The sequence below is a fragment of the Monodon monoceros genome, unplaced genomic scaffold, assembly GCF_005190385.1.
Source record: "Monodon monoceros isolate NGI ecotype Baffin Bay Population unplaced genomic scaffold, NGI_Narwhal_1 Super_Scaffold_4, whole genome shotgun sequence".
Classification (NCBI taxonomy): domain Eukaryota; kingdom Metazoa; phylum Chordata; class Mammalia; order Artiodactyla; family Monodontidae; genus Monodon; species Monodon monoceros.
The window spans coordinates 43,502,858-43,518,151 of record NW_021703781.1 but is presented as its reverse complement, the minus strand read 5'-3'; the positions used below and the strand labels follow the sequence as shown (position 1 = coordinate 43,518,151).

At 40.6% G+C, this 15,294-nt stretch overlaps 1 protein-coding gene across 2 annotated transcripts in view; it reads left to right on the top strand.

The window, feature by feature from the left end:
- PRKG1 (protein kinase cGMP-dependent 1) overlaps positions 1-15,294 on the top strand; it is a 1,179,082-nt gene that overhangs the window by 65,145 nt on the left and 1,098,643 nt on the right. Inside the window, exon 1 of one of the 2 annotated variants that reach the window (XM_029244879.1) lies at positions 6,827-7,260. The exons of the other annotated variant lie outside the window; for it this stretch is intronic. Coding sequence (XP_029100712.1) covers positions 6,950-7,260 — 311 coding nt within the window. The 5' untranslated portion in view covers positions 6,827-6,949. Of the gene's footprint in view, positions 1-6,826; positions 7,261-15,294 lie in introns of those variants that run through there. 2 annotated transcript variants of the gene reach the window in all.

Here is a 15,294-nt window from a genome sequence, read left to right as displayed (position 1 = left end):
GAGGTGAGGAAGGGTGGGGTGTCAAACCATGGCAGATGTTGTCGTCAGTCCTTCAGTTCTTTGTATTTTGGGAGTGCCCGTGAGAGGGGCATAAAGTAACTGAAATAATGGGCCATGTGTGGAAGTGCTGCTACCGTAGGTGAGTTTCAGTTCTGTGACAGCTGAGAGTTACTTGCTGGGTACTGAGAGAGGGTCTGACCAGTGGACACTGCAAAGGGGAAACGAGCAGTTTTCACCAAGTTCTCTTTGTGCCTAACAGCAGCAATTGCTTTTAACCTTCCACAACTAAATTTTTGAAGGTTACCCTGTCATTTTTTCCACTTAGAATTGGTATTTAACATAGATGCTTTTCTAAGGAAGATAGATAGAATTTTGACTGTACTATATTCTATGAAAAACTTAGATGAATTTTTCATAACTCCTTTAACTCTGATTCTTGAGTAAAGACATTCTTACATATTGCAATGACTCAAACAGACACTAATTCTTCTGCTTAATACCAACAAAAGTGTAGAAATCCCTATTTTTTATCTATTTGTATGGGGCATTAAAACCATATGATACTTTACATATTGCTGTTTTGGGCAACTTATTTATTGTATAGGTGTTTGCATGTTTGTCTGTTAAGTTTAAATTTGAACAACTAATATTTGAAGTATTCTTACCTACCAGTATGTGCTTTGAAAAATGAATTTTAAAAAATCTAGTCTGGACAAGGGAGAAATTATTCTTTTCTGGAAATATACATTGGGCAAAATGACTGATAATTTTACTTGGTTACCAATACATAGCAAATAGTGTATGCATCCTTGTTCCAAGGGTAATGCTTTCATAAATATCAGGTACCAAATTTTGGCCCTAGAATCATATCTATTTGTTTTACCAGCCTACTACTTCATTTGCCTATCATTAGAGATGGACTTCTGGATTTCCATCTCATGATTATATAAAAGTCAAATATCAAGAGTTTCCTTAATTTGAAGCTAGTTAAGTTCATGAGAGTGAAGATTTCTATATGTGTCCCTACTGTATCTTTTTGACTGCAGCTTCCCCTCTCCTCCAAATCTCTGACATTCTCACAGTCGAAACAAAGGTCTTGCCGTTTTTCTCTTGCCCAGTTCATTCAAGTTATTTACTGATAAAACCCCGATTCACTCAAACTTCTATTTTATTGTTTTTCTTACATCTTAAGTACTTTCCCACCTTACTAATTTTAATAAGTTCGCTAGCAAAGTATGGTTTTTACTTTAAATTTTGATTAAAAAACAAGTGGGAAGAAAATGACCAAGTTATATCAGCTGCTAAATGCTATTTAAAATAAAAGCGACAATAAAAATATCGTTGACTCAGAGCTATTCTCCTCTGAGTCACATGCTGTCAAATATGTTTTCAAATGCAAAATTACTTTTGCAAATATTTTTGAATATTTTGTGGGAAATATTGATGCATTGAGTTAGGAAATGATGTACATTTAATATGCCAGAAAAATCACTGAAATGGAATTGAGAAACTAATTTATTAATCAGATACAGGAGATATTATTATGTTGCATTCTCATGCCTATATTCACTGGACTTAAAATGCAGTAAAATATTTTGAGAAGAAAGCATTTTAAATGCCGTTTTATGCATTAAAAATGTTTCCATTTATGAAAGAACCACGGAAAACTTAATACTTTTCTTCTTAAAAAACTTTTATTTCTTTCGGTCTTTGGAAATGGTCAGCTGAGTAAAGAGTACAAAGAAATTGTCTTCTTGGTAGATAGTGCATGGATTTCCATGCACATTAGTTTAGGCTGGGGTCCAATAATAACTTACCATCATCTTAAGCAGTGGAATATAAGAATTCATTTCAAGTAATATTAACTATGACACTAATTCGGTATTAAACTCTAAGCCCATTAGCAAGTATGGTACGATGCACTATTACTTTCCAAGTCTCTGCAGTAAGATTTTCATCATTAACGTTTTATGGTTTTCTTTTTCCTTTTCCATCCAGAACTTATCATTTCGGTAGTATGACTTCTAAACAACTCAACCATTAGAATTTTTACTTATATTCATTTAATTATGCATTCCTGGTGGCCAGATCTAGCCACCAACACAGTAGTAAGAATAATCTAATTTTATAGGACTTAAATCAACTAGCAGGAGCTTGAATTGTTGTGCTTAATCTATAGGAAGCCAATCTGTCTAAATTCTAGATTTTTATAAGAAAGATAAACCAAAAAGAGAGACTTGAATCCTTGTCTAATTTATCAAAGTATAATTAAAATTCTGTTGTCAAAGACAATTCCTGTGATGTATTATGCATTGAAATGGGATGATCGCTTTCCTAAAGCACATTCACACAACAAATGCATAAGTGGGTTTGTAATGTGCTTAAAATAATAGGTATTATTATTACAGATCTTCCTTGGTTTTACTTTTCTGTCAGTAACTTGGAACACAAAACGTGAAAATATAAAATAGAGAGGTTCTGTTCTGCAATCCTGAACTATATAGGGTGACCAACCATCCTGGTTTGCCCAGGACCAAGGGGTACTTAGGACTTCAGTTTAAAAACTAGGACAGTCCCAAGCAATTTTAATATGAAAACCAGGACAGTCCCAGGCAAATGGGTGCAAGTTGGTAACCCTAAATCAAGATGAAATGGGGCTGAAGTGGAGACAGTTTTGGGAAAAGGAACTTTTAAAAAATCTTTTCCCGCTCTTTTAGGATTTTCCAAATTTCTCCTCTTTCCACATATCCAACCCCAAAGTCAGGCTAGTTAATGTTAAGTAATGTTTTATATCTCGGGATCCAGAACAAGGCATTAGCCACCCTTGGAAGTCCTGCAGAAGGCAATGAAGGGCAGGGGTATGGGATTGAGCTCTGCATCAAATGGTCTTTATTTGAATCCAGGCTTTGATATTCATTGGGTGGGAGATCCTCTGCCTCCCTTTTGTCAAATATAAATGGAAATAATAATAATGTCCAACTCGTAGGGTTACATGAACAGTGCCCGTCGTGCATTAAGAGCTCCAGGAAGTTAGTTATTTTTCTTGTGGTCTTGATTAAGAGCAACAGTTTTGAGCAAGCCAGTATGTTTACCAGTAATAGTAACCTTCATATCTAGATTCTTAGGGTTACTTGTTACTTCTAGCAGTTTTCTGCAAGGGGAGGCTTCCATGACCCAAAACATAGCTCATCTATGTTTTGTTTGTTTTTGGTTTTGGTTTTTGCTGTTCAAGACATGTACATGAAAATTTCAGAAGAAAATTTCAAACTTAGGACTCCTGCAGGAAATGTAGCACCAGTGGAATGGGCAGCTGGATGACGAAATTATCAGAGTTCTTTTGAGGCTAATTATGTTTTTAGTGTAGGATAATAAATTCTAAAGGCTTTATTTTTTTTAATGGCCAGTATTATGATAAAGCTGAATTACTGAATGTCTTATTAAGTGATTCTGAGATTCCATTAAGGAAGGTGTGATAATATTTATTCTCAGTCATGAGGGTTGCATGCAAAATTGAAGAGCATCAATATGCCACAGGTGGGTCTGGCTACTGGTGGAACTTTGCTTCCATCAGAGCTACAACAAAGAGAGACTGCTGAAAGTAGGTTGTGAGTTGACTATGGAATTCTAGTGTATAAATTAAGTTCCTTCAAAATTGCATTGTTCTGTGCTTCAGCATCTAACATCAAGACTTCATCCCAGAAAGGCAGTGGGAGAGCTCAATATATGCAGTTCCACTCCATTCCAAATTTGTGGTAGCCTAATAGCAGGAAGTAGACTTGTGCCTGATCCGTGATATTATAACTTAGCCAATTAAGTTTACTATAAGACATATAGTAAAATCTGTCTGTTGAAATGAAACTACAAAACCTTGATTATTTATGTAAAATTTATTTCCAGCATTTACCAAATACAATGCAAAAGATATTTAAGAAAATATTGGAATCACTCAAAAGGTTGAGATAGAAAACCGGGGTCCCTCAGGATTTAAACAAACAGTCAAGAACAGCATTGAAAAACTTACTTAAAATATTTATTTTGACTTTAAAAATGGAAGGGAAAAGCCTAGAATTCTGGATTTTGCATATACAATTATAAAGTATTTAAGGGCAATTTTACTTTTTCATCGTATAGGCTAATACAACCAAATATGTTCTTACACCTTAAATACCTTTTAAAGTGTAAGTCAATTGTAATAGTCATATCTTCCCAGCTGTTTAGTTTCTTTGCATTTATTACAACAGATTCCTGACTCTCACTATGGGATTCATCAAGGAATATATTTTGTATCACAAGAATTCCATTTAAAATGAAAATGTAACATGGATATATCCTATAGTGGCATGTAGATATGATAGCTTAAATAATGAAAAATATTTACATAACAGTGGAAGAAACTTCACTTTTGTTAAAAAAAACCCAAAGAAACCTGACTTTTTTTTTTTTTTTTTTGGTTAAACTGCTCTTTTTTATTTTGGGGGAAAAAGCTTTAGTTTCTTTTATCCTTTTTACATGTAGACAAGCTTTCTACAAATGAAGAAGAATCTTCTCTACTTTGTGCTGCTCAAAGACATTAAGTAAACCCCATTTAAGCCTCAAATGAACCTTAAAACATAACTCTGCTTAGCAGTTGTCTAACGATGTCCCCTATACATTGCTCCTGATATATTTTTAGACATAAACTCTTGGGCTCCTGGACCCTATAATAGATCTATAGGGAAAAAAAGTCTCATTTAGTTTTAGACATTTTGCCATGGAATTAAAGAATTCCCATAGGTTAAGTAAGATAAGAATTTGGCCTTTTTCCTGGGAGAAGGAAAATGTCACTGAAGCTCTTTTAGAATGGAGTCAGTTATACAAAGCCAGAGCACTTCTGCTTGGTTTAGTTTTAATTAAAATCACAATAATTCAGAACTCCTACTTGCTGCTATCAGTATCTGTAAGTTATTCATGTTTATTTTGGGGAATTATCCACTTTATATATTACATTCTGAAAGAAATGCACTTCTGAAAATATCCATGCTGGAAAGCAGAAAAATTAAGTGTCATATCATTTGTACTGAGAGAATTAAATCATCATCTGGGTAGAAGACTGTTTAGGACTATACATCCTTTTTCATTTATACTTCTAGTTACAAACAAGTACACTTTAAATCAAAAAGCTTATAAATGTGACATTGACTAGCTGGTTCTGTTCTTTTCTTTCCTCTCCTCCCCCTCCCCATTCTTTTCTTCTTCTTCTTACTTAGATAGAACAGGCTGTGTATTCAGTAGCAAAAGTGAGCACTTTTTTTGGGGGGGGGGACTGATATATATGTCCTTGGCTAAATTTAGATTCCAGTGAATAGTTCTGGATTGCAATTCAGAATTTTAATTTATTTTCTACCTACTTTGTTTTATTTGGTGTTAAGGAATGGCCAAATAGAGCATCGAGGATCAGAACACTGAGTTCTCAAGAACAGTAATTAGAGGACTGCAGTTAAGATGCTAAAATTTTAAATGATTTGGTGAAGATTTAGGTAAATATGAGGAATTTCAGTAAGTATTATGGAGGATTCTAAACACTATGGGAGAATTACCCTTGGACAGAAAGGATGCTACCTAAATTGTCATCATTTTAGGAAATATTGAGCAGGCAGGGATGGGGTCGGAGGTGGGAGTAGGTGAAGGGGGGCGGCACTTCACCACAGCCCGTCTAGGATCCTCCTTTTCTTTAAGATTTTCCCTCTTCTTCGAAGTTTGTGTCTTGCCATTCAAGTGGAAGGATACAGCCCTAACGGCTTGGTTGTCAAGGAAGTAATTTCAAAGATATGGTTCCATTTCAGGATGAACTTTTTGGAACTCTGCAACGATTTTGACCCGCCCTGCGCTCCCCGCCCAGAATTCAGTACAGGGAAGGAGCAAGACCCTTCCATAAACTATTCCGCAGACACTGGTTTAAGTGGGAGGGGCAGTGGGGAAGCTGAGCAGCCCTCTGGGGCCCAATCCCGTTTCGACCCTTGCCCCCAAAAGAGTTCATTAATCCGTGTTTGAAAGGAGCGGAAAGGGGAGTCATTCGCAGGAGCTGGCAATGCTGACGGGGGAGAAGAAAATCAGAAGCTCCCTCCCGCATCCCCAAAGGCGCCTGGATGTGAGTGGAAGTCCCTCCCCTGCACGGATACTCTCTCCTTTCCTGAAAAGCAAGTTTGTTTTCAAGCGTTAGCCACCTGTGTGAGGCGCTCCCCGTGAGAAGGGCTGCGTGGAAGACGCGAGAGCTCAGCCGCAGGCTGGGGAGCCTTTCTTGGTGAGGCTGGCGGTCCAGACACCTGCAGAACTCAGCGCGCTGAGGATGCAGAGCCCGCTCTGCCCTCCCTCGTCGCCAGGATTGTAGCCCCACGTCCTCCAGCCTGGTATGCTCTGGAGCCGGCTAACGCTTCCCGAGTTTGCGCCGGGTCCCCCCGGTCCTCTCCCGCCCGCCTCCCCGCCCCCAAAGTAGTCCTCCCGCCTCGCTCCGCCCGCGCAGCCCTCGGCGCGCTCAGAGGTTTATCGGGCTCCCCACACGCTCCGCCGGCTTCCTCCGGCGCCCGGCGTGAGTGACCCGGGCACGCCCGCCGCGGCCTCGGAGCCCCCATCCGAGTCCCTTCTCCCGCTCCCCTGCCATCGCGCTCCCGGCTCTTCTCCCTGGCGCCGCGGCGCCCACCGCGGTTCAGGTTGAATTCCGGTTCGACCCGCCTTTTGGCTCATCCCCGCGCTCAGCCTCACAGCCCGGAGAAGTGGAATCTGCCCTGAAACTCTCGGTGGCTGGAGCCGGGAGACTGGGCATGCTCAGAAGCCAGGGCTGGCTTTGGTCTCAAGTAGGAAGCTTTCGCACTCGGGAGGCAGCAGCGACTTTGGGGAAAGTTGATCGGAGAGGGGAGGACGCCCCAAGACGCGGAGAAGCGGCAGGAAGGAGCCCCCGGCAGCCCCGAGGAGCATGGGCACCCTGCGGGATTTACAGTACGCGCTCCAGGAGAAGATCGAGGAGCTGAGGCAGCGGGATGCTCTCATCGACGAGCTGGAGCTGGAGTTGGATCAGAAGGACGAACTGATCCAGAAGCTGCAGAACGAGCTGGACAAGTACCGCTCGGTGATCCGGCCGGCTACCCAGCAGGCGCAGAAGCAGAGCGCGAGCACCTTGCAAGGCGAGCCGCGCACCAAGCGGCAGGCGATCTCCGCTGAGCCCACCGCCTTCGACATCCAGGATCTCAGCCATGTGACTCTGCCCTTCTACCCCAAGAGTCCACAGTAAGCAGGGGTTACGCTCCGGGTCCGTGTGGCACCCTGTCGGTGGGGAGCTGCGGGTCTCTGTATTGTCTGTCGGCCCCCGCCCCTCCCGCTTGCCGTGTCTGTCCTCATCCTCAGAAATGTTTCATTTTAACGGGCACTTCTTGCGGGGCTGTGTACGTTTCTCAGAGTCAGACTCACTGCACCTACGTTGCCTTCGTGTCTTTGTCAGATGTCAAGCTATTCTTTCTTTTTTTTTTTTAATAAACATATACATTCATATAGGCCCCCTACTGTACGTAGAGTTTGAATGCGCCCCCGGTGTGCTTTGTGCTGTGTATGTGTGAGTGTGAGAAGAGGAGTAGAAAGCCCCGTCTCCCAAATGCCCTGGCAAACCTGCCCAACCGGAAAATCCTAACTGCAGGCTCATCAGACTTGAAATGAAATGCGTCTGCTATCACCCTTACTTTCTTTTTGGCGCTTTTGTGGCGCTCCTGGATTTCTCTACATGCCGGCGTTTCTCGCTGGTACCCTTCGAAGCTGATGTTCTGGCATCATCAAAGTGTCAAAAATAAGCAAAAACACATATGAAAGGGAAGATTTTTTGATTTCCAGAATTCGACGACATTTACAATCCACAAGTGGAAGCCTAGTCTGTTGATTTTTAAAAAAAATATTTTTTTATATAACATCTGAGGGAGAATATTGCTTATTTTCCTTAAGGAATTTATATAATGTTGCTAATGGGGTGCCTCTGTCTCCCAAGAGGGTTGCATGTTTCTAGGGTCAGATACAGAGAAGTACACTTATCTTTATTGACAACGTGGGCACATTGTTTGCCTTACTCCTGGCTTCTGAAGCAACTACTCTGGTATTGTTCTAGCATTTTAGACAACTGTGTAGTTCTGATGTCAGTGGGCTTCACAACTTGGGTGGGAAAATTGAATGAAGCTTGTTATACACCACTCAACTCAGAGTTCTTATGGAGAGTAAAGTGGCAGGAGCATGAAGTTAATATGGAATGAGCACCCAGATGAATGGTATTTTAAGTTAATAATGACATAATTGATAAAACGAAGGGTTTTGATACTCTATTCCTAACAGCATCACGTTGGCTGGATGACACGTGTTACATAATAATATGAGGTCCCTGGGAACCCTTCACTTTATAAACACAAAGATTTAATATAAGGAGAAAGAGTATTTGATTGTCTCCATCTGTATTTATTGGATGTGTGTGTGGGGGTGGCTTGTGAGTAGGTACTAATGATACTTTTGAAAACTTAGACGTGTAACTATCATTGTTGGTTGCAGTAGAGCCTTTGCTGTTCCTCATGCAGGTTTGGTTTAAGGAGAAGTTTGTATTCTGTGAGTGTGGGGAAGAGACAATAAGGATAAACATTTGTGAGATTCTAACCTCACAGAGTTGCCCTAATAGTTCAGTTCAGTAGATTTAGATCTGCTTTCGAAACCTGAATGATCTGAATCCACTTCAGCTTTCCCCGGTAAGTTAATTTGCAGTACTGACATGCTTGCCTGTTTTAGCTAATGAGGTACATGACCATCTCTCCAGGGCCAAGTTTTGCATAATGAAAAAAATAGTCAAAGACAGCTCTCTGCATCTTTCAGCATTCCATAGGATCCCATTTTAGTATCTGCAGGAATTTGGAGTAACTCAGAGCAAACTCTGCTCTTATAAAAAGACGATTTTAATAGGTTTTATTTGAAGCATGATCAAGCCAGCTGATAACTCCGGTGAAACATTCTATCAGACAAGATCTAAAGGAATCTAGGCAGTAGGGACTGAGCTGTATAATGTAAGTTTTAGAAATCTCTTAGTGCTTGACATGTAGAGCAACTAGATTTTTTTAAAAATCCATGGTGGAAGATGAAATTAGTGTGGCAAATAATTCACAACATTCTGTCATAATAAACATTTTACCTGTTGAACCATACTGTGCGTTCTGATATTTATTTAATAACTTGTGCTTTAAGGAAGTCAACTATTAAGGTATCACCGTGATGGTTTTGGTGATTCTGAAGGATTATACTGAAGAAAACGATAGAATGAATGTCTCCCAAGCTTAAATAATTTTGGAAAAACATCTGTTCTTTTTTCACACTTACATAAAGAAAACTAGAATAAAATTTGCTTAAGTGTAGAGTACCTTTGGTAAGAGAAAGAGAAGTATATTGTATGCAAAACGATTATTCTTATGTCATTTGAATGATTGTACAAGATGATTCTACAAAGAATTAGGAATTTTTGCCAAAGTGAAGGAGACTTGTTTGAATTTCTGTTTATTTCACTATAAATAATTTGATTATACCAACTTACTGGCAACAAGTGTTTATATCTTTATATTTTATTTTTAGTACAAGTTAAATTTGGTCATCATTCTTAAACTTACAGATTATTGGGAGTTGGAGTTAACATGAAACCATCTAAATAGTCCAAAATTGATTTCAAATTCATGGTCATGTAGTTTTCTATTCTCTTTCTGTTGGATATAGGTGACTACCCAGGGAATGTCCTATTCAATTATCTATGTGTGCAAATATGTTTGTTTACTTTTTGCTTACCGAGGTTATCTTCTGAGGATTAGAATCTTTAAAAACTTATTTTTTTAGTTATTTTTTGACCATTTGAAAAACAGTGTAAAATATAAATTAACGTAACATATTTGATTTGGAATTTTCCCTGTAAGCTGGAATTGGAGGGAAGGCTGTGTCAGATTCTAGCACAGAGCTGGGGCACTCCTGCTGCACCTATGAGGCAGGGGGGTTGTTTTGGTTTGTCTCTTTCACATGTGTCTAGAAATAACCCTTAAGCCCTTTTTCTGTTGTCATTTGAAGAGCAAAGAACTGATTAGCAAATTGGAATCTATATTCTACTGCTACCAAATATCTATTTGAGAAGGTAAAACTATTAGACTATGTTTTGAATTAAGCAAATAAACCCTTAAAAATGAAAACTATATAAAAATATTCATTTTATGAGATCAGCCTATTGATTATATATAGAGAGTGGTTCTTATGGATTCTTAAAGTAATTTTATTTCATGCTATTTTATTCCTGAAGATTGACTCTGTAATAGATTAGAACATTCTGTCACTGGTATGTTGATCTAAACCCTTTACCTATTGTAAATATTCTCAAATCCTTTCCATTTTGCTGTCATAGGGCTCTGTGTTTTTTTCAGTTGGTCTATAAAGACTTGAGTTCCTATCAAAAGTTGTTAGTGTCTCTGTGTTTCTGTTAAGCTGTTGCTTTTCACCCTAGAGAAAACTGAATTTCAAAGAATGATGACATATTTTGATTTGTAGTGTTACGCCTTTTGATTGTGAAGTACTTTGGAGAGCTGAGGATAGAAAGAAATATATGTTCTTATTTTTAGGGAGGCATTAATTTTAACAAGATCTTATCTGATTTTTTTTTAAACCTTGACATTGGTACATTTCAGGAGAAATAGAATCTTCCTAAAGGCTGTCTGTTAAATTCTGTAGGAAGTTGGGAGAATTCTAGGATTTTAGTGTAATCATAGGTGGCATGATATTAAAACATAGATTTCTTCATAGGTAGCAGTTAAATTTCAGATATGCCCTATAGCTCAGTTCAGTACTTTTATGGGATGCACCATGTGCAAGTTAGTGTCATGCATTAGAGATGAGAATTGCGTAAGTCCTATGAAGGAGTTAACCAGGGCTTGACAATACTGCACAAGTAAATATTCTAGAAAGTAGAGTAAGGCAAGTCACAGAGGAGATACCTAAGACAGGTGGCAAAATATAATTGAGCCCATTTAATTTTGTGGTATCAGAAACTCTTGTGGAAGTAGAGGTATTTAAAGTAAGTATTTGATCGATGGCCATGATTTAGGTGAGTGGTGATGGGATAAGAGGGGTGGGGTTAAGGTGAGGAGGGCCGTCAGCAAAGGGAGAAGACAGCAAAAGAAAGCAGAGGGTACATCTGGGGAGCGACAGCAGCTACTGGCAGTAACAGAATACCATGGTGGAAATTGAGGAAAAGCAAGTTCAGGCCAGAGAGAATCAGGATGAGTAGGTGAGAGGGCACTTGCGCTTGTCGTTAGAATAATTGAGGGGTGTGTGTGTGTGTGTGTGTGTGTGTGTGTGTGTGTGTGCGTGCACGCACGCAGATGTGTGGGCACAAGCGTGCACTTTCCACCAAGGACTAATTGCTACCTGTTAATAAAGCTCTGCATCTCAGATGTCACTGCAGTCCACATCTCCCACCAGCACAGTCCTGATCATAACTATAGCTCTCCTGACTAGGTAAGAATATTGAATTTAACCAAGCAGCAGATGATTAAAACTCTCAAAGAAACTGAGTCCCACTCTTGAAGAAAGCAAGCTCCTCTTTCCACTCACTTCTAAATGTCCCCACTGGAAACAATCTGATTTTGTGCCACAGACTAGCATGGCAGATTCCTCACATACCCAGGCGAACCGGACCTACATGAGAATTGAACCTGAAGTCGATTTTTGAAATTCATCTTTCTTGTTCTTGTGGAGGAGTTCAATTCCAACTTAACATTATTCTAATAGACTATCCAATTTAAGTTTGATTGTTAACTTGACATCATGGTCTATGGCAGCAAAACTGAAGTTGTGGCAGCCTTTATAAAAATAAGACCAGGCTGCTAAAACCCTATGAGGGTGTTTTGAAGCATAGTTGTTTGCCCCTAAAATGCGGCTTATAATGAAAATACTGATAAGCCCTTCAATAGAGGAGCTCCAGAGACTGCCTGAGAATATAAATGACCAACTTCCTTGCTCTACTGAGCCACATTTCCAAGCTCCTGCTACTTGTTATTTCACTGAAGAGTTGGGTTTGGATTCCTAATGGGAAAGGGTAGAAGAAGGCAGACGATGTTTCTATTGTTGCTGTTTGTAGGTTATAAGGCATATGGACACATTTTTTCTTTCCTGTCTGCCTAGCAGTGGAGGGTCTCCATAGTATCCTAGCAACCAGATTCGAACACCAGGCTGCTTGCGCTTTCTCCCATCTCTACCATAGGTGCTGCCGCCCATCCCAGAGAACTGGGTCCGATGCTAGCACTCAAACGCTCCGACTTGAATGTTCCACGTTCTGAGGACGCAAGACAATATGATAAATAAGCACGTGCTGAAAGCAGCATTTACCAGTATGCGCAACAGCTTATTATGCAATCACATCTGTGGCATTTTGAATCCTAATCTGAACTGTTGGGCTGGCGCTGTTTACCACCCCATGCCTGACAGCCCTTCTCTACTTCCTTACGCCCAGCCTTCTGACACTGATTCCCCTTTCCTCTCACCATCTGACTGCATTCCTCGGCATCTCCTTCAAGTGTATTTTCTGGGAAGTTAACTATGTACAGCCTGTTTGAACTCTCTGAGTATATTTTGTTTGTAAGAGCAGAGGGATGTTCTCCCTCCAAAACTGTCATGTAAATATAAACAAGGGCTCAAAATCTGTAGCTACACAAAACATGTTGTACAAAAGGTGGGACTACTAATATACTCTCAGAAGTGTCTTGTTTCTGAATGGATTTTATATTCAGAGTTATTAATAGGAAAAAAGCAGGAGAGAGTGGGAAGAAGAGATGTGTGTCAGGGCGGCAGGAAAGGGCAAAGCGAGATGACTATTGTGAAAGCTATGCCATGTTTGCAAAGAAGTTGGAAAGGAGCGATGGGCTTTGTGGGCAAGTGAACAGGCAATGAGACTGGAATGGAATTTACAAGTAAGATAGCATTTTGTGACGCCCAAATTGGAGTCTACCAGAGGCTGGCCTCCTCCGGGAGTGGGAGCCATACTGAGATTTTGGCAGAAAATCATTAAGATGTTTCCCTTTAGACCAGTGCTTGTTTTGAATGCCTTGTATTGTCCCTTTGAAACATTCCTTAGTCTGATACCAGGGAGGGCTTGGTGGTCTTCATGCAGTCCACTGTGCAGTGCAGAAAAAGGAATGAGGAGGGCAAGTCAGTGCATCACTCTTTCTGAAAAAATAGGTCAGAATGGCTAACATTTATTGAGCACCTACTCTGTGGCAGGCCACTGCCCCGTGTGCTTTACATAGATTGTCTTTTTTATCAAACAACCTTGTGAGGAAGACTCCAGATTATCCTGTTTCATGCAAGGAGCAGGACAGTAAAACTCGGAGAAACTAAGTAACTCGCTTAAAGTCACACACTTTATGAAAGGCTGAATCTGAATTTGAACTTGCGAGCCATTCTCTTTAGCCATTAGGTTCTTCTGCTTCCCAAAGGGGTGTGAGGATGAGGCAATTGCATGAAATCCTAATAAATACCACATAGGCTGTTCTCAGGCGAGTATTTGTTCACCAGTAGTTAAATAGGAAGCAGAAGAACTTTGGGAAAAGTGGAAAACATAAGATAGGACCATGGTTCCCAAACTTTGCTACACATTAGAATCATCTGGGGAGCTTAAAAAAAACCAAACCAATTAAAATCAGAATGTCTGGGGGTGGAAGCCAGCCATCAGTATTTTTAAAAGATTCCTCAGATAATTGCAATGAACAACACAATTTAGGAAACACTCTGATAGTTAGACAACAGGGTGTGTGTGTGTGTGTGTGTATGTGTGTGTGTATGTGTGTGTGTGAGAGAGAGAGAGAGAGAGATTAAACAAAGAAACAGGATAAACTTTCCACTTAAAAAATTGAATGTTTCTATTGGCTAAAACCTTTACGTACTAGGGACTTTAAAAAAGCAGATTTTTTTGGCAAATTATAGGTGTATACTATTTAGTTAATGCCTTATTGTTTATTCCCCCAGGTAAGTAATCATTACCTTACCTAGTCCATCAGTTCTCAACCCTAGGCTGCATATTAGAGTCACCTAGGGAATTTCGGAAACATCTTTCCTGGGGGGTGCCACCTCCAGAGATTCTGATTTAATTGCTGTCTGGTGGCCTGCAGGTGAAGGTATATTATTTGAGCTCCCAAGGTGATTCTTATATGCAGCCAGGACTGAGAACCTTTTCTGCGGCCCGTTCCACGTCAGCTGTTACAGGCTCCTTGAATTCCCATGCTTTGGGAAAGTACTTTCCTTGGTTCCCTTTTACCAGTCCCAATCCCCTGCTTGCAGTGGAGCCAGGCAGCTCCAGCTCCCCAATTTCCATAGCAGCTGCACATGTCAGTTTCACTGTGCTCTCTGGGGTGACCCGCAAGGACCTGGGGCACAGAAAGTGGCAGCAGCTCTCTTCAGTGGGTAAGTACACTTCCTCTTTCCTGCCAGCCATGAGCCATGGCCACGGCTCATGTTAAATGGTTTAACTTTGAACCAAATGGTTTTAACTTTGAAATAGTCCTCATGAAAAGGAATGGCAAATAAATACAATAAAAAGCCCACTGTGAATGTAGCATGTGATGTATCTGTGATGTGTCAGATATGACACATCAGGATCAGCCATCAACCCAAGTTTTTCCACTCTCACTGAGGGGAGCTGCTGTGTTAGCCAATAAGACTGTTTCCTGGTGTCCCAGATGCTTTTATGAAATGTTCGGTGTATAAAGGTGAAACAGTGACGAGCCTCCCTTGGAAGAGCAGTACAGGGCTTGTAGCGCTTCTCCTTCTGGTATGTGATGTCTCTGTAGCCAGCTACAGTTTTTTTTTTTTCTCCTACAGATATTTTATCCTTTTAAGGCAAACAGCCTGAGCTCAGGCTGAAGAGTACTTCCCGAGGAGGCTTCAGAGAAAGCAGAGCTACCACAGCAAGCTCTCAGCCCCCTTTCCAGACGGTTTGGTCTGAGTGAACAGATATGGTCACTGCAGGCAGACGAGAGGTCTGATGTGACACCTGCAGGACCAGAATCTCGGTGGGTCCCTCAGGAAAGCTCCAGAGGGAGCTGGGAATTTCTATGCCCTGTGGTCATAACCTCACTGCTGCCCCTATTGCCAGCTTTTTTGTCTCTTTCTTGCCCTCTTTCCTCTTATATTGTTAAAAACTCCTCAAGATGTTCCTAATTGTCTCTGATAGGAGCCTATTTACGTTTGTAATTTAATCATTATCTTCTCAGGTGAGGCCCAGCC